The sequence below is a fragment of the Pholcus phalangioides genome, unplaced genomic scaffold (assembly GCF_987345545.1).
Source record: "Pholcus phalangioides strain wild (caught in Gottingen) unplaced genomic scaffold, Ppha-v1.0 ptg000007l_1, whole genome shotgun sequence".
Classification (NCBI taxonomy): Eukaryota; Metazoa; Arthropoda; class Arachnida; order Araneae; family Pholcidae; genus Pholcus; species Pholcus phalangioides.
This window is the reverse complement of record NW_028301600.1, coordinates 10,329,487-10,350,235: the sequence shown is the minus strand read 5'-3', so window position 1 is coordinate 10,350,235 and position 20,749 is coordinate 10,329,487. Positions and strand designations below refer to the sequence as shown.

At 35.4% G+C, this 20,749-nt stretch overlaps 1 protein-coding gene across 1 annotated transcript in view; it reads left to right on the top strand.

The window, feature by feature from the left end:
• LOC149084903 (uncharacterized) overlaps window positions 1-20,749 on the top strand; it is a 95,075-nt gene that overhangs the window by 50,329 nt on the left and 23,997 nt on the right. The window contains exons 9-12 of the mRNA XM_089232636.1: window positions 1,164-1,233; window positions 4,233-4,349; window positions 9,193-9,336; window positions 14,629-14,670. Of these exons, the coding sequence (XP_089088762.1) occupies window positions 1,164-1,233; window positions 4,233-4,349; window positions 9,193-9,336; window positions 14,629-14,670 (373 nt within the window). The remainder of the gene's footprint in view (window positions 1-1,163; window positions 1,234-4,232; window positions 4,350-9,192; window positions 9,337-14,628; window positions 14,671-20,749) is intronic.

The window sequence follows — 20,749 nt, the reverse complement described above, 5'->3', positions numbered from 1 at the left end:
GAGGCATACTTCCAATTAGAAAAAGTATACAAATAACGTGTAGAACTGAGAAACACCATTCATGTTACAAGGGGATGTATAGTTATAAAAATAGAAAACTTAATTTTTATACAGACATCCTGTATCCAAAAACCCAATTAGAAAGTTGTTGCCCTGACTCTCTTGATGCCAACAAAAAAAAAACAGCATTATAAATGTGGATCTGAGCTCTGCACATTATTTGGATACTTTTTTAATTCGAAGTATGCCTCTAGGATCAACAGTTTGCCATTAAAATGCTATACATGTTGTTACTTATGCACCCTGTATATATCTTGGTATCGAATAGCTTATTATCATATTTAGCGGTGGAAAAAAAAAAAGAAATATACTTTTCCTAGACAAATGGTCTTCCTACTGACATAAACTAGAGAAGAACGAAGAAGTTTTTTCAGAAGCCAGCAATGTGGAACTTTGATAATGGTATGGACAGCATTTGCTTCTAATGATCAGGCTTCCTTAACTTTTGAAATTGGCCGTCAAAACTCTGATGCTTACGAGGAAATTTAGGAGGACCAAACTGGATATTTCAACATTATAATGTATCTATTCAAAAATCAGCTGCCACAAAACAGCTCTTTAATTGTGAAAATGTACTGGTTTTAGACTAGTCTGTCATAAGTCCAGAATTGAATTCTATTGAGAATGTATGGGACACATGCTTTTTCAGTAAATGTGTTTGCAAATGAAACACATCATTCGACTGTTGACTTAGATCTCTATTGAGGAAGCATGGTACCATTTTGTTAATAAGATCCATGGAGGATTTTGTGTTAGACATTTATTTTTTCTAATAACCTCTATCAGCTATTAAAAGCCTATAATTTTTGTAAATTTGAATTTTCTCTAAACTTTTGAGACATAATATTGAAAATACAAAAAATGACTAAGTATTCTAGATGTTCTTTCATAGAAAATTTTTTTTCTATCCATGTAGAGATGCTTCATGTATTATATGTAAAAGATGTTAATTTTACTTGTCATATTTTTTTTTTTTTTTGAGAAAAGTGCAGTGCTTTTGAGACAGACTGGACTATCCTCTATAAATTACATTAAATTGCTTTTGTTTCATATGACCATGATATTTTCTGTTGCAATGACCTGAAATATTGCTATATTTTTAGAAATTGCCACTATGATGCCAGAAATGTTGGAAAAGTATTCTATTGCAATGCAGTCAGCTCCAGAAGTAAAGTGAGTATTTCTAAATATGAACAGTTCACTTTATAATGAAGAGAAAAGAAGCCATGAATATATTCAATATGCATTGAGTTTATTACATTAGTGAAGGGGTTCTCAAACTGCGCCGTGGCGCACCTGTCAAAGATTCTTTGATAGACTGCTTTGGGAAGCTGTGTATAAGCATTGATTAAAGAAAGGGTGCTGTGAGTGAATAAAAAGTTTGAGAACCCCTGCATTATAGGGATGGCACCTCTGCACTAATGGGATGAAACTAACATCCCTCATCTTTCTATTCCAATTGTGTTTTGTTTATCAGTCTGCATAAAATAAGTTACTTCCATTTTTTCCCCTTAACTCCTTAACCCTCAGATATTTCTTCTCAAAGTGGACTCTTCCAAGTTTTGATTACTTTCTTTCTTCCCACCCTCTTCTGGGACTTGTATCTGCTTCTCCAGTTCACGCCTCTGATGAGAGCTTTCTTCTTCCCCGCCATGCACAAAAGCTGCCAAAACATACCCATACTCTTTATCTGGACTATCTTGGGCGTTAAAGGGGTAATATATACCTAGAGCTCCTTAAAATAACTTTTGTATGTGCCTTGCATGTATTAGTGATATCTGGAATTTAGAGAAAAAACATGATTTTTTTTTTCAGGTATAATCCTGGGATGCATTTATTTCAAGAGTATTTTCCCCCTCTTTATGACTCTTAGACCTATTTTTAGAACTGCTGTTCATCAAATCAATAATTCATCCCGCTTCCACCATTGCCTCCCCTCTGAATAAGTTGTGAGAACAAATTTTACAAATCTGCAAATGAGGGCAGGGCCACAACTAGGCTGATGCCTGGAGCAACAAATTCAACTTTCAACTGCTTTTTCAACATTGCACAGGGACACCAAAATGTGTGCATGCCCCAGCTGTGCTGTTTGCACAACTAAGGCAGCACACATACTGGGACGAAGAGGTACTCTGTGACCTCACAAAGTAGCTTGGGGAAGGAGTTGGGGGACTCATGTGGCCTAAGACCCTAGGTTCCAGATCCAAACAGGTGCTGTATTTAAATGAACATTCAATTACAATTTAACAAAAAATGAAAAAAAAATACATTTTTCAGTGACTTTTACTTTTTTTTTATTACACCATTAATATGTTGTCTCGGGGTACCTTCCCCCACCCACGCTGAAATTCAACATTCATAGCTACCGAGAGGCTTCATGCCAATGTTTACATGTCTGTATGTTAGACTGATTCAATGCCTTTTGAAAATCAAGATACACTATGTCAACATTTTGTCCTTTGCTCAAAGCTTTAGTCATATAATCATAAGAGGGAAGGAAATTGGTTGCATAGGAATTTCCTTTCCTGAACCTATGTTGGTTTTCTGCCAGTACATTATTTTCATCCATCCGCTTCACCAGTTAATTTTTTATAATAATTTCCAAAATCTTTGGGAGGGAGCTCATCAAACTCACTGGACGCTGTTTCTCTACTACACTTTTTGAATATCAGAAGCACATTAGCAAGATTCCAATTCTCTGGGATGATACCCTCACCAATACTATGCTTGTAAATTTGTACTACTACTTGTGTAACCTGTGCAATGGTCCCCAACAGCACATCAGCCTTCCTTAAGCCCCTAATTTAAATCTGCTCAGATGGCAAGATGTTTTGAGTCACTTTTCCAAAAAATTAAGTTTTTCGCATTCCAGAGTCTTGCTTGTTAATTTTTAGAAGGTGGCAAAATGTTGTCTCTTTCAGTTTATGAGAAAGCAACTGAGGTGAATTGTAACAAGTCAGAAAGCTGCAGAATTGCATGTTGGTAAAATATTATTTACAGTTTACTATCTTAAAATTTTGAAAAAAGTGACTTGAGTATGTACAGAAATATCATGTGGTCCTGATGCTTTGTGAGCATATGCATTTTTAAGAAGTTTTAGGACTTCCATATTTTCCACTTGAATATCATTGAGCATTTTTATCACACCATGATATGCCCATATTTTGGGAATATCACCCTCTCTATTAAAAACGCATGCAAAAATTCATTGAACACCCTACACATGCTTTTATTGCTCTCTACCCTAGACCCTTGAATAATGGGGGGGGGGGGGTCAACTGCCCCTTCACTCCATTATTGGCACACATGAAAAATGATTTTGGGTCAGTGCCAATGTTTTCTGCCCATTTAGATTCAACTCATTTTTATTATCCCTCATTACTTTCTTCAATATCCTTCTTTTTTCATTAAAAGTTGACAGGGACCTCACCTCTTCCACTTTTATACTCTCTTAATGGCATTTTCTCATCAAGGTAATGGACCCTCACATTGTCTTTGAACCAGAGAGAGTGGGAGGAGCAAATTTGTGCCTTTTCTATAAAGGGTATGACGTCATGCAAAACAGAACATGGTTTTGTCCTGAATTCTTCCCATTGACTCACCACACCTACTTATTCCAACTGATCTTTAAAATTAACAACTAACCTTTCTTAAAATGAGATCAAAGTTGGTTCTTCTGAAAGAAGCAACCATTCTTTTGCTATGAGGTTTTACTTTCATTTATGAAAAATCCGTATTGTATTTCTCAAATATTCCTTTTATATTTTTTAATATACAGAATTTGGATCTTTGCAAAAATATCTCCCTTATTCTCACTCTCCAAGGTTGGAAGCTGTGTCATTATTTCAATTAAATTTGTAGCTTTATGAAACATATCAAGCTTTTGTGGCCATCATTAACATTGTGGGGAAAGGGTTTGACATGTTCATCTCTCCTGAATGGGAGAGTTAACTCATGATTTGGCAAGTCAATGTTTTTCAGGAGACAGTAACCAAGTGATACAATGTTGAGGATAAACTCTGTATTTATGTATATGTCCAGCCCTGTTTTGCTGTGATTTCTCAATAATAACTGCTAAAATATAAGTTTCTTCATGCTTGATATCAAGTCATAAGTTTAGTAAAGTTTCTGTAATTTTGACTCGTATAATCTATTCTTTATTTTTATGATAGAGAAGATAAACCAAATCCAGAATATAAAGTACCTCCACTCACAGATGAAAGTGATGAGGAAGAGGAAGTATCATCAGATACACTGAAAAAGAAATTTGAATGGAATGAAACTGTGAGGTAAAAAAAAATATTTTGAGAATGACCCATATATATGTGTCTACATTAACCTCTTGACTGTTTTTGATATAATATTAACCCTTCTTTGAGCAGAATAGATCTGCTAGATGCTTTATGAACAAGTTTTCAAATAATCATTTTTTTGGCTCATGAACAAGTTTTCAAATAATCAAAGTTTTAAATTGATATTTTTACTCTTATCTTCATATTGTTGAAATTTCCATGAGATATGTTGTGAGCACATTATGTCCAATCTTGTAAAGTTTTGATTATATGAATACAACTTTGAAAGCCACAACAGGTAAATTGACAACAAAGTGGTTAAAAAAATATAAAGAGATGTGTGTGATAAGAAATATAAATACAGTAAAACATCCATGGGTGGCCACCTCTATTATGCGACCAACTTCTCTCTGTGGCCATTTTAATAAGGTACAGACAATACCTTTCGAGATATAAATACAACCCCTCTCCTATTCCACAGCCACCTCTCAAGCTTCTACCAGCACTTCTATAAAATTTGGTGGGGTGTGCTATCGCTTTCTGTATATCTAGTGGATGAAAATATCCTGTTATTTCATTCTGAAATATTCAAACCCCCCCCCCCCCCACATCTGGAAGGTTAATCTTTTTTTGCCCACAGCCCCCTTTGGACAATATTGTTTTTGTTGTGAGCCCTCCTATCTTATTTAGGGTATCTACTCCTCATTTAAGAGTGAGATTCTTTCTACTTATTGAATTGATTTCTTTTTCTTTTTTGAGTAAATTTGTAATGAATAATTTTTGACGTGAAAACATCTTTAAAGCTCAACATTTATAGCTACTGAGAGGCTTTGTGCCAATGTTGGCATGTCTGTATAATGGCATCAAACTTCCTTCTGTGGCTTAATGCAGTGGACATAAGCAAAACATGAAAGCATGATTCTGCTACTGGAGGCAATCAGATATAAAGATCATGAGTGGGAGGTATGCTGTAATAGTTGTGTTGTTTTTCTTACTTCTGGGCTTCATAGTTGGTGATGGAGTACCAGTGGAGTTACATTATTCATTGTTTTCTGCTGGTGTTGCAAGTTTTGAAATCAGTGTTAAATACTGTGACTCTCCTATATAATGATACTCAAGGGAATGGAGCAAGGTATCATTATAGAAGATTTATAGTTATAGGTTACCAAAATATATTGACACTATGAAAAAAGCCGGGTCCAGAGAGTAATATCGTGATATAGGTGATTTTTATTGTTATAGAGAGTATTGTTACATAGATTGTTTTTTTCCTTCACTGTATTTTTTGCAGCAATGATTTTCAATTTAAGATTTAAAGCTACACATTTATAAATTTATGCACATGTAATAATAATATAATGATAAATACACCCACATTCATAATTTTCATTAAATGGATGCCTATAGAATTTTTCTCAGAAGTTTTTATCTTTTGAAGAATTAATTTGTACTTAGGATTTATTAATTCAAGGTTTCCTATAATTAAATCACTGGATTTTATTTAACAGTCTATAGTATATAAAACCCACTATTGAATACAAATACAAAGCCACAACAGGCAAAATGCCCATAACAAATACAGATGTCATATATTTCAAAAATACAGCAACCCAATTAAAAATGCAATCATAAAAGCTATATATACATGATAAAATATGTAATGCCCATAAGAAATATTTATGGTAATCTTATTCTAAGTATGGATAGCTTCTCAATTTACCCCATATATTTATTGTATTTCTTTTAAACGTGTCAATTGTGTTAGAATTTACTATCCCCAGGGGTAAGCTGTTCCATTTTTAACAACCTTATTAGAGAAAAATTCCTTGCAACACCATAACCTAGAATTGTACCTTACCAAATGATACTGGTGTCCTCTTGTAAAAGCAGTTAATTGATGGCGAATTAATAAATGATGGTCCATCCTATCCATACCATTGAAAATTTTGAACATTTCTATCCTATCTCCCCAACACCTCCATTCATCTAATGTAATTATATTAAAAAAAATGAAGTCTCTTGATAACTCAAGCCACGTGTGCCAACAAGGACACACGTAGTTCTTCTCTACACACCCTTCGACCAAGTCTATGTCGCTCAGTAGGTATGGTCTCCAAAACCTTACAGCATATTCTAGTCCAAGTCGAACTAAGCTTCGGAAAAGCAGAAGAATGACTTTAATAGAACGCGAAGACACATTTTTGAAAATAAAACCGAGCATTCTATTCGCTTTTTTTACCACAGCTGAACAATGTTCAGAAAACCTAAGCCGCTTGTTAATGAGAATTCCCAAATCGGTCACTAGTTGCATCAGGGATAGTGACACCATTAAACTCGTAAGAGAACTGTGGGTTATTCGAATCAAAATGAGCGACCATGCACTTGTTAATTCTAAATGTCACACTCCATTCATAGGCCCATGCTGCAATCCTGTTTAAGTTGGTCTGGAGCAACTCCCTATTGCTTTGATTTCCAACTACCCCCATTGGCTTCACGTCATCTGCAAATTTTCTAACAATCCCATTGATACCCTGATCAAGTTTATCGATAAAAAGTGAAAAGTATGAGGTCAAGGACACTTTCTTGAGGAACTCCACTATTGATGCCTGTCCAATCAGAGAATTCCCCATTCACCATAACTAGTTGTGACCTATCTCTCAACCACGATTCTATCCAATGCTGCAAGTTGCCCCCAATCCCAATCTCGTGTAAATGCTTCAAGAGTTTAGCATGTTGCACCCGATCGAATGCCTTCTGGAAATCAAGGTAAACATCTACATTTTTCCCCTTATCCAAAGCCTTAGTGACATGATCATAGAAGCAAAGGAGGTTAGTTACACATGATTTTCCCTTCCTGAACCCATGCTGATTATCCAACAATACACTATTCTCATCTAGCTACTTCACCAATTGCTTTTTGATAATACTTTTAAAAAATTTCGAGAGGGAGCTTGTCAGACTCACCGGATGATAATTTGACGCAGCCTCTCTACTAACCTTTTTAAATATTGGAACAACATTAGCAAACTTCCAATTTTTTGTGACGATATCCTCAGCAACACTATTTCTGTAAATCTGTGTGACTGGCCCCCAACAATTCATTAGCACATTCCCTGAGGACCCTGGCATAGATATCATCTGGTCCTGGTGCTTTGCTTGCACATACATTTTTTAGAAGATTTAGGACGTACACATCTTCCACCTGAATATCGTTGAGAATTTTATTACTCTAAGCAACACCCGTACACGGAATATTGTATTCTCTATTGAAAACTGACGCGAAAAATCATTGAACCTGCACTATACATTGGTCACACATACCTACACTACTCTCTACCCTAGACTTTCCTATCAAGGAGGGGGGGTCAACTGTTCACTTACATCCATCATTGATTTACCTAAAAAAATGGTTTTGGGTCAGAGCCAATGTTATCTGCCAACCTTTATTCAACTTCCTTTTTACTATCCCTTATCACTTCTTTCAATGCCCTTTGATAGATCACTTCGTCCACTTTTATTCTCTTTAAATGTTCTTTTCTTTTGAAGGTAAAGCTTATGCATGCTATCCGTGAAGCAGAGGAAGGTGTGATGTACAAACCATACAGTTTCAATATGACTTCTCTGCACTTTATACTCTGTGGCCTTCAAACATAATTTCACGTATATCAAACTCCAACTCCCTTTCCTATCTATTTCTTAAAAGTATCGTGTCCTGAGATGTGTAAGAATGATGCATCCCCATTATTTGCCCACGATACTGTAAGATCTAGGCACTCCACAGCTATCATAGTTTCTAAAACATCTTTCTTATTACCCAAGCTTGTGGCATTTATTAGAGCACATTTTAATATTTCCCCCGTGATTTTTGCCAATTTTGCCAAATTTGATGTATAAGTAGCACGTTTGAGGCCTTTTGAAAGGAATTTTTTCTTTGGATCATATTGACCTGTACGTAACGAAGATAAAAAAACAAAACTTAAGAAAAAAAATTATAATTCAATAAATATATCAGCCTTATAAAGTTGAGGTAGTAACTGATAAAGTCACAAAAAATGATAAAAATTCATTGACAAACAGGTACCTAATAAACAAGGCACTTCTTTTCGGGTCAATAGTGCAGCAGCGTTAGGTAAACATAAAATTTGAAAAAAGTTCATTTATGATTGGTCTTGATGCTATTTTAAAAGAAACATAGAAATTTAGGTCTTTAAAGCATCAAAAGTTTAAATAAATTAAGAAAATGAGGTATTTGTGACTTGCATTACAACAATTTTATGTCATTTATATACTCTTGCAACATAATTAGGGCAAGAGTTACCGATTAACTATTTTAATATTTTATTTAGACATTTTAGATGCAAGTCTGTCCTTTTTTGTTTTAGAAAAAAAAAAATGATTGAAAGTAAAAAGCTGCTTCACACAAAATAGTGAATTTTTTTGACAAAAAACGAACTTCACAAACTCAAAAGAGCTGAACATTAAAAAAAAAAAAAAAAATGTATTCAGATGTTGTGCAATACAAATTGCACAACATCTGAATTGAACAACATTCACTGTTGCTTATTTAAGAAATACTTAAATCAAGAATTTGTTTTTTTCCACTAGTGATTCTGTTTTTGTGGAAATGCCCATTTATTTTTTTTTCTATATTGGTTATTTTCAGTGTTTTTTTATAGAGCATTTCTAGTGTCATAGAAATCCTAGCCCTGATTATTATGAATGCATTGAAGCAAATGAAGCAAGAAGTTGTTCAAAATTGTTTTTCTATCAGATTTTATGTATTAATAATTAATTGGTAATTTTAACAAGAATATAAGTTCAATTTCCATAATGTTTGCAGGGGATATTTGTGTGATGTTGTGCGAATCAAATTAAAATGCTTTGAAGTTGCAAAGACGAGGGTACAGTCAGCAAAAGAATATCTGAAACATTTTCTTGAAACTGAAGTTAAACATCTTTGGCCTCCAGGTTGGATGACTACAAAGTATGTTGAAAAACTAAGCTAATTCAAAAGTATTTTGATAAATGAGTAAAATTGATTGAAATTGGTTTTCTTTTTCTGAACTGATTGCATAGCTGCCAAGTTTCCCGAATTTTTCGGGAATCTCCCGAATTTTAGCTTCATCGCTCGACCTCCCGAAAAGTTCTTAAATCTCCCGAATTTTTACGAAAATCACAAATCCCTAATTGTCCCTAAAAATTCCCTACTTCATTTAAAAAAATCCTCGCTTATGAAAACAGTCCCTAAGGAATTTCTTGTGGAGCATGAAGCTTCTTTTTTTCCTTTCGAAATGACATCACACGTCGTAAATGGGAAAATTCCCTTTTTAAGGAAGTTTTACAAACCCTCTGATGGTAACAAGAAAGTTGTTTGTCTTATCCTGCAGGGAAATGGCTTAGCAGCCAATAGTCCCGGATAATAATTGAAGATTATAGTGACGTGCATATGGTCAAAATTTCTTTTGTTTAAGTTACGTACGTTGGATATAACAAAGCATGAATACTGATAAGCAAAAACATATTTAATCAATTTTAAAGATACTTATTCCGATGAATTTCCTTTCATCAAACGTTCCAGAAGAGGGCCGACTTTTCCTTTTTGTGCAAGTTGTGTTACTGACATAAACATCGGTCATGGAAAGACTGACATCATAACTCGTGAAATGAAAAAAAAAAAACATCAAGCAAGTGTCACAAAGTCAGTGTTCTTCAAAAATTGACGGTGTTTTCCTTCATCTTCCGATGATTTTGGGTCATTCGCGCAGAATGTTTGTTCACAGCGTTTCTGATTGAACACAATATTTATTTTTACATCAATGAAGTTTTGGCCTCCAATTTCACTTGTTTTTTGCGTAGGAATTTTATTCCCAAGGGTTTAACTTCCATGTGTGTAAAATCCCTATTTTAATTTGACTTCAGTTTTTGAGTAGGGATTTTATTCCCTATGCTTTAACTTTTGTTTGGAAAATCCCTATTTTATTTGGAAAAATCCCTATTGTATTTATTAGGGAGTGGTTTAAGCATAAAATACGGGTTTGCGCGAAAATCTCCCGAATTTTCATTTTCAAAAGTTGGCAGCTATGTGATTGTATAATGTTGACTTTGAATGATAATAGTTAGCATAAACTTCTCAAATAACACAAGTAATATCCATGTGTTTTGTATAAAAGTTGTTCTAATAAAATTTCAATCTTCTTCACAAAGTATGAATGAAGAACTATATTCATGCTGTAACAGATCTATTTTATTTCAGTATGGACATTTCTACTAACTCTCTGTGGCCTTATACCACAAGACGCCCTTTGTTTTTTTTAATGTGTGTTTAAAGGAAGGTGAGAGAAAAAAAATGATCCTCCACATGAGGAGAGCGAGAGTTGGAAAGTAACTTCCAACATGGAAGGTTGTATTTTTTTAATTGTGCTGTGAAATAAAATAATTTCCTTTAGGGTTCGTGGTTTTTGTGCCTTTATTGGAGATCTCTCAATATCAAGTGCTTAGGAATCTTCCGCCACCGTACGGAAAGGGACGAACCTCCACCTGCCATCTTGCAATGCTATATTAACTCTCTAAGCAACAATGACAAGATATCTTGCCTCCATAAAAGCCTTTTATTTTAGCAGACAAGCCCAGATATTTTATAAAGTTGATTTCTTAATGGAAAACTTTTCCATATACCCCTTAGTTTGCACCTGCTGGAAATCAGAAGAAATGCCTACTTCATTAAAAAAAGATATAGCATTTTAAAGGGGGGTTAAGGGCCATTCCATGCCAAATCACCCAGCCATGAAACCCAATCTCAGATTTCAATGATTTTTGACCTCAAAAAAATGTATTTTTGACCATTAATATATTTATTCCGGCTCGCAACACAAAATTCATCGAAATAAGACAATTTTTTTTTTGTGATAATTTTAGTGAAAATTTCATTTGAATGTATTGGGAATCTGCAAAGTTATGATATATTTTCATAAATAATATTGCTTGAATGGGGTTAGCCCAAGAGACGTCATTCGTGGGGTCAGAAAACATTTTTTTCCTCAATGTTTTTGAGATATTTACATGAAATTTTGCATGGTCAACAAGGATGGTAGAAGCAATAATCAAAAAATAATTGGAATCTGTGATGATGGGTTGCATTTCAGTATCTAGTTGAATCGGAGCGATCCAGTCTTCTTTCGTTGAATTTTGTGTTGCGAGCTATAATAAATCTATTAACGATATAAATTCAATTTGTTAAGGAAAAACCCTATTTCCCCCCCTCAGCACGCCAGTCATGGCCCCCACATCTGGCAACAGGGCCCTCCACCTAGATTTTTCACGGATGTCTCAATAGTGAATTTCTTGTAAAAAAACAAGTGATAATAATCGTCTCAGGCCCCCCAAGCTGGAGCCCTGTCAGTCCCACCCTTGTAGGGGGTCATAACACTAGTGTTCCTAACCAATTCATGAATTATAACTCGTTTATTAGAAAAATTGTTATTTTTGATGAAATCTAAACAAGGGAGAAAAACTGCATATTTTGATGCAATCAAAACTTTTTCTTTCGTCATTTGAACATAACCAGTTTTTCTAGAAAATTTTGCTCTATTATTTTGATGGCATTCCCCCCCCCCCCCCCCAGTTTTTAGGGAATTTTTTTAAAGTATTTAGGGCTGATTTTTTTAAATCATGATTTAAATCAACTGATTTTTAAAAAAAAAATCACTGATTTAAATTAATTTTTTTCAGATGTGAAAAATTATGTTGTAATTGAATAAAATTATTTATGCAGCTCTAAAGTGATTTAAATTTTTATTAAATTATTTTAAATATTAATTAATTTAAATATTATATTTTCAAATATTTTTATAATATAATATGTATATCAAATATCAGAGATACCATAGTCGTACCAATTTAGCTGATAAATGGTTACCCAAGATTTACAATGATGAAGTTAGAGGATGTAAAGTTGACTTAGAAAATCAAAAATTGCATAGCGATGGATGGATATACATAATGAATAAATTCTATGTGTTATCAAACGGTGTGGTAAAGCAATCCATGTTGGTACTATTGACACATCCGGCTTATCACATGCTGGAAATTATTTAGCTAATGTGGTTTTTAGTTCAGGGAATTCAACAGAAGAAAACTTCGAATGTAACATATCAAGTTTTGTTACTGCAAATATGGTTTCTTCCAGAAAGACTCTGGATGAAAAGCTTGGCTTTTCAGGAGTTACATATTGGTACATTTTAAACTTGTTAGCCGAAGATTTGGTTAAAACTGATGTAACAAAGTATGTTACAAGTATATTTAGATACTTCCGCAATCATCTCTCAAAAGCATGGTATCATGTGTAAGGTGGAAATGCATTGGTCTTCCTGCAGAGGTATGATGGAAAACTTATAATAATTCTCTTGAATCTTATGTTAAAAATTCGTCAGTTGTTACCAAATTTTGTGAAGACCACAAATCTCAGATAGTAACATCTTTAGTGAAATCTTAAATATTGATTCAAAAAGAAATGTCAAGGACATGATTGCAATTCTGAAACCAATAGCCAAAATTAACGATTTTGTACAAAGGAACACACACACAACTGCTATATACCGGAATGTGTATTGGCATAGAAAAAGCTGCAATTGAAGATAAAAGCAACATCAAATAATAAAAAGGTTTTGCCATCAGAGTATAAAAATATATATGAACAATCAGTAACAGATGTACACTTTGATGTATTTATTCTAAGCTCACCAGTGTTAACTTCTAGTAGGGAATTAATGTCACAAAAGAAAAGAGAAATAATTGTCTTGAATTTATCAAACAAAAGTGTGGCTCTGGTTTCTTGGCAATTACATTAAAGTTTTTGGGAAAGTTGGAACCATTTCATGATAAAAAAAAATATCACCCTAAGGTTGTTGATACAATGTCTGATTTGGAATGTTGGAATAGTTTTTATAATGTTTCGGGTAAAGATAGTGACTACAGAGAGCGATGTGTGATTTGTAAACATGATCAATGAACTTCCATGTGTGGAAAATCCCTATTTTATTTGGAAAAATTCCTTTCGTATTTATTAGGGAGTGGTTTTAGTATAAAAAATATATATACGGGTCTGCGCAAAAACCTCCCTAATTTTCATTTTCAAAAGTTGGCAGCTATGATATGGGTGCATGTGGCAATATAAAATAGCCATCTGTGAACCGAATTTTAGTACCAATCATCAGAGCTCATGTCCATCTCAGAATCTTTTGCCAAATGTAGGTATACTTCTCTTTTTGAAATATTTCATGTGTGAAATAAAAGATTCAGCTAGTAGAAAATGCATTGAAAAAAAAGAAGCCTATGTTTTTTCAGAACATGCATTCTTTCAGTGCAACACTGTTAGCATCAAACTGAACAGTGTGAACAGTCTAGACATTTTAGGAGCTTATGTTCTCCCTTTGCATGTATCAGACACAAAATGAGCTGACCAAATCACAAAGGGATGGGGACACCTATGACTAGGTTGTTTTCACGTCAGCCACTAAAACTGGTGTTAGTTGTGTATATATGTAAAATAAGATCTTTTTAGTATCTCATTTTCGTGTAAATTCTCATTTATACAATTATTTTGAAGCTGTTCATTTCAGTCTTCAACCAGTTTTTGTCTTTTATATAGCAGTATTTGGTGCTTAAAAAAACTTCTTCAAATTTTGGGCTGTACCTGGAACAAATTAAACGATTTTCCATGGGAACGTATGAGAAGTCACATTACAGCTAATGAACGTGCTTCTGGAACAAATCTTAGTTAGCCGAGGTATTGCTGTATGTAAACTATTCAAAAGTGTTAGAAAAGAATCTTAAAAAAAATATAAAAATTTTGCTGGAGGGTACTTTTCAACAAAGCCCCCTAATAATAATACATTTTAAAATGCAGCAGAATCTCTCCATTGAGCTATAGAGAACTGACATTGTTTCAGCCAAGGAAGGAAATGTTAGTCCTCTGTTGTTTGATACTACACGCAAACAAAAAGTGAATATATTTTTATGCATTTTACCTTATTTTTTGGTCAAATTGTTAGATACTTCAAGTCTCATCAATTGTTATTATTTTTAATTTAATTATATTTTTTTAATGAATAAAATCAGGACTAATCAAGATATTTTAAACAGTTTTTTTTTCAGAGACGACTTTGATACATTGTATATCATTTGATAACAATATGTATGTGTGATATTTTCTGTAGTTTATACTGACATCTCTCACCACTATAGCTTTTTTTCACTTAATGCATGTTTTTTTCACTAGGATTCTGTGTAAAGAAAGCAGTGAGGCACATTCACACATCACGTGAGTATGACTTATGTTCTTTTATATATACAGAGTATATCAGTAAACAACATTCCAACTGCAAAATTGAATACCTGAAAAACTGGTTACTTATTTAACTATTTAACCATTGGTAACTAAACTTAAATCAGTGTTACTCAGTAAATAATCATTTGATTCATAGACTATGAATTGAAAACAAAAAAAATTTAATTTCCTTTATTTATTTCAAACAATTTAACTTAAATTAAGAGAAGTATTGTAATATTTCAGTTAAAAAATAGAAAAGTGGTAAAAAATTATGATTTGTGCACTCTTGTGACAGATGTTAAAGGTGTGCTCTCCACAAGTAGCCTTGTTGCAGTAGTTGCATACGTATTTTGTCATTCTGTGTTGTTTAGATAGACAGGAAGTACAAAAAATATATTCAATATTTATTTTGATGGAACATCTCAAAGTTACCATATTGTAATGTTCTTTCAACCATGGTTTTACAAGGGTGTTAGCCAGTGTGTATGCAAAGTCTTCGTGTGAGGGATTTCTGCTGCTGTCGTTCTTTATTTGACACATAAGTAACATGTATTTATTAAGCTTATGTCATAGCTGCCAAGTCTCCCAAATTTTCCGGGAATTTCCCAAATTTTAGCTTCATCCCTCGACATCCCGAAAAGTTCTTAAATCTCCCGAATTTTTACAAAAATCACAAAAAATCCCTCTAATTCTCCCTACAAATTCTCTACTTCATTTAAAAAAAATTCCAGCTTATGAAAACAATCCCTAAGGAATTTCTTGTGGGGCACGAAGCCTCTTTTTTTTTCCTCTCGTTTCGAAATGACGTCAAACATCGTAAATGGGGAAATTCCCTATTTTGCAAACCCTCTGATGGTAACAAGAAAGTTGTAGGTCTTATCATGCAGGGAAATATCTTAGCAGCCAATAGTCCTGGATAATAATTGAAGATTATAGTGATGCGCATATGGTCAAAATTTCTTTTGTTTAAGTTACGTACGTGCGATATAACAAAACATGAATACTGATAAGCAAAAACATATTTAATCAATTTTAAAGATACTTATTCTGATGAATTTCCTTTCATCAAACGTTCCAGAAAAGGGCAGACTATTCCTTTTTGTACAAGTTGTGTTACGGACATAAACGTCTGTCATGGAAAGACTGCCATCATCACTGATGTAATGAAAAAAAAACATCAAGCAAGTGTCACAAAAAGTCAGTGTTCTTCAAAAATTGACGCTTTTTTCACCTTCAGCTTCTGATGATTTTGGGATCATTCGCGCAGAATGTTTGTTCACAGCGTTTCTGATTGAACACAATATTTATTTATTTTTTTACATCATTTTGAAGTTTTGGCCTCCAATTTCACTTGTTTTTTGCGTAGGGATTTTATTCCCAAGGGTTTAACTTCCATGTGTGTAAAATCCCTATTTTAATTTGGCTTTAATTTTTCAGTAGGGATTTTACTCCCTATACTTTAACTTTTATGCTTGGAAAATCCCTATTTTATTTGGAAAAATCCCTTTAGTGTTTATTAGGGAGTGGTTTTAGCATAAAATATACGGGTTCATGCGAAAATCTCCTGAATTTTCATTTTCAAAAGTTGGCAGCTATGTTATGTTCAGAACATCATAGAATAAGCAAAGTGCCCATCTACAAGTCTTACAAGCAGTACTCATACGTGAACATAATTGACATCCACAGTTCTTTTGGTGGTGTTGTAATAATGTATTATCTCGGGTAGGGGCGCGGTCTTAGGGCAGTGCGACCGGTGCAATTGCACCGTGCGCCAAATGAGAAGGGGCACCGAAATGCATTAAATATACATTACTAGAAAAATATCTTTAAGATACGTATTTATAAAAAAATAACTATAAAATATACATGGAAAATGACCGAGATGAGAACTTTTTTCAAAAAAGAAAAAAGGTTTGTGTGTGTGTGAATGTATATAATATTACGGTTATTTTTCGAAAAGAAAATAACCGATGGGCAGTACACCTATATACGTACAGTACATAGCGATTTTGGTCAGATAATAATACACTCTCTCTTGAGTTGTTTCCGTTTATCCCTGCAGGAGATTTTGGGGGAAGACGAAATTTCTTTCTTTTTTGTTGTGCTGTAAAAAATAAAAATAATGGAGGAATCGCCCTCGGTCACCCAATTTTTTTACTAACGAGAGCAAAAGTGTTTTCCTGTGTTGTGGGGAGTATTACAGGAATTGAAGGTGTCTTCTGATGTGGGAAAGATTTTGAGCCAGAGGCCTTTCATGCCCCTTTTTTCCGACTTTTATTAAAAACGCAGAATCGAATCGCCAATACAGTACAGTATTTCGAGAAAAAAACGAAACCGTTTAAGAAAAAAATGAATAAATTGAAAACTATGATTATATATATATATATAAGCTGACCATTTTAAATAGGGAACCTGCACTTGGGCCTCGTTCCTACATACTTGTCACACGAGAAGAAACAAAAATGTTCTCACATGAGAAAACCCTCTTGCACTTTAGCGCCCCCGATCACACCTGACTCGCCAGACTTTCCTATTAGTTCAACCAGGGGCAGCTCAGTGGCACTTGGTATGCTCTAGAAGGGCGTCAAATCTCTAGGACCACCTGAGAACTTACGACGCCTACTATAACATTGCTCGGGTAATACTACACCTCGGAATTCGCCTACGCCTGGAAATGGGCACACAAGCAAAGCGTTGGTGCTTCACTCTGAACAACCCAGGGGTTTGGCTTGACGATTGCGAGAGTTTCATGTGACAGGTAGGATCCGGTACCTTTCATTATTGAGGATATGCTATCTTCAATAGAAAAAAAAGACTAAGCCAGCTTAAGACTATTCATACCTGGTGTCACTGGTAAGTGATGTGTGAAACATTGGAAGACAACGTTTCTACTGCTCCAAGGAAGAAACTAGCGTATCACCAGTTTACATACTGGGTGTTCCTGAAAAGTATAACACTATGATCGAAATACAGCAACGTATGCAGTCCAGGTACACTCTCAATGATATCTACGATAAATTCTTTAGCGTAAGCGCTAGATTTCATACTTTCTTTCAAAGATATGCTATGCTATATGAAACCCCCAGAGACTTCCAGACCGCCTGTCTGGTATTCTGAGAACCCCCTAGTACCAGGAAATCAGCACAAGCAGCACTCAACTATCCTGACGCCTATCACGAGATGATTGGAAAAACTACTTGGCCCGGGGGGGGGGGGGGGGTGATGATGCTCTTAAGACGGCCGTGCCCCTTCGCAAGGTCCATAGTGTGCTTTCTCGGGGGCAGTCTTTTCTTGGTTTCTCCTTGAAATAGTTATGCTCGGAAAAAGGAGTTACAAGCGCCCCCCTCCCCCATTCGGCTCGTTGCACCGCCCAAGTTGCCTCAGATTAGTTACGGGCCTGCCCAAGTATTGCATAGGCCCGGTGCTTTAGCTGTTGTTTGCCTGCCCCTTCTGTTTCTTAGTATTGGGTCTAAAAGGGATGATTTCAAATGAAGTTTATAAGTTTTATAAATATGAAAGAAATGGAAATATGAAAGAAACATACGGAAATATCACTTTAATTTAAAAACTTTTATTATCATCTTAGCCCGTACTTGATGTGTGCACTACACGAATTTTACCATAAAACTCAATTAAAATAAGTATGAAGAAGATAAATCCTTGATGAGTATCCATCATAAATGTGTGACGTTTTGCTTTTTTTAAATGTTTTTAAATCTCTTAATTAAATCAAACAAGTTGGGTTTTTATGCTTGTTTACAAGTTAAATAGCAGTAATCCCATTCTAGAAGTTTTCCAAATTCTTCGTCCCTTAATATCCAACCAAGAGGTGTGGGGGGGGGGGAACGATCACCACACCAAGAATCTGAAAATATGGTAGAATGAATCTGTCCCGTAAAATATGGGACAGTAATGACTAGAAAAAAAGGCCTCCTCTGACACATCACTCTGGATTCGCGCCTGGGGGGGGGGGGGGGGGGGCGCTGACTACTGTTTTTGCACCGGGCGCCACCAGGTCTGAGACCGGCCCTCCCTGATCTCGGGCTTGTTTGTCATAAGGATTGATGCCCAGCTGATCATGAGTGTTAGTGTAAATAACAACAGTGAAATATGTTGGTGTAAATAATGTCTGATAGATGGCAGCACTTGTAACGTATGTTGTTATACTCTGATCAGTGTACTGTTTATGTCCTCATTCCTCTTGTAACCGTCGTTGTCATGTGTTGTGTAGTTTGTAGTAATGTTTCTGTAATAAAACTATATCTTAATTGATCCATGGACTCATCCTAACAATGAGTGGTAGAAAGAGGTATACTACTTTATTTGGTTTATATGACACCAAAGTCTTCTGATTGTCATAGCAGAGAATATTGAAGTACCCACTTTTCTTGTCCTTGTATTCTTCAGTTCTTGTGGAACTTCTCGTTTGTTACTACACAATGTACCAACAATTGTAAAATTGTAAGAAGCTGTCGTATGGGAACAGCTGTCGTATGGTCCGCCACTTGGCGATTTTTGGCGCCAAACATGTCTGACGTCCCGATGAAGAGTCGCCAAGGCCATCAGACACTACGGATGCCAAAAAAAAAAAAACCATCAGCGTGCAAAACATAATAGAAACCACCAAGCATAAAAATGGAAAAAAAAATCAGTTAAAAAAAATTACACCTGGCCCATTTTTGCTGGGGGGGGGGGGGGGCAAGATGATGATGATGATGCCAATTCATCCATACATATATACATTAGATCTGTCGACTTCACCTTTGATGCTGGGCTCCCCCCACCCACCGTATCTCCGCCCATGAGGCTGCAGCAATTCAAAGGCAAGAGGAATTGACATGAACCAGTTACCCTTAGCATGGTTCATACGGAAAACCTTGATACATACTTGAAAACCTTGAAAAGTCCTTGAAAAAAAGTTCATTTTCAAGGCCTTGAAAGTCTTTGAAAATCCACAAGAGTCCTTGAAAACACATTTTTTTTTAAAGAATTCTGCGAGAGTCCTTGAAAAAACCCCAGTGTTTTCCGAAATAGTTTCTGCCACTTTTTTTTACTCCGTAAGTGACGTCCTTATTCCATAAGTGACATCCTTAAAAAAGTGCAAAGCACAGGGAAAAAGCCTTAGCAGCCAATAACCCTGTATAATTGTATTTAAAGCACATTTTACCCCATTATTCTTAAGCCGGGTTTTCCTAGGAGCAGAATTTCTGTGCCGCGTACAAAGTGAATCGCCAGCGTGACACGCCGTCCACTCACCAATAATAAGAAAACAGGTTCGACTGTTTTCCTAGAGAGTGCAACAAGCCTCACGCCAGTGTTTTATGTCGAGCATGATTGGCCGACTGCTTCTGAAGGAGTGTGTTGTGCGCCACACGTTTCATAGATGTTCTCTTCATTTTTGTTCTTTTCTTTCACTTCCCTTTGCGACAACCCAGCATAACTACCCAGGATTTTGGTCTGGCAAAATCGGTGCAATCGATACACAAAGGAGAGAGACAAATGATTTCAAAGAAATTTCTAGTTTTTAACAAAAGTAAATTCATTAATTCTTTAACAATTAAATAAGTTAGGAATAACAGAATTATTTCTCAATTTTCATATCGTACACCAATGCAAGTCCGTTGTCTCATCAATCTAGTCCGACTGCAGGAGTTAGGCGATCTTTATCGGATCACACGTGCCGTGACGTCATCAGCCTTGGAGGAAGGTCACGATCCGAGATGAAACCTCACGTGGCAGGAAGAGCTGCAAACAACGGCCGAGATGACGATCGGAAGCAATGATCGATGCGGAACTATTCGTCGACCTTGTCGGAAGGTCACGACCCGAAGCGGGAAGAGCTGCAAACTTGACGGCCAGAAATGACGATCGGAAGCAATGCGGAACCATAAGACGGACGGATGAACGATGACAGGAACCGGGAACGACAACGATTGACTAGAGATGTGGAATGATGGGTCCGGAACCAGCCGGCGATGTAATAGCAACAGAGAGACGAACTATTTCATACTTCAGATGACTCACCCAAAGGCGACCACCTTCACCTAAAGTGATGTATCTCGAGTTGAAA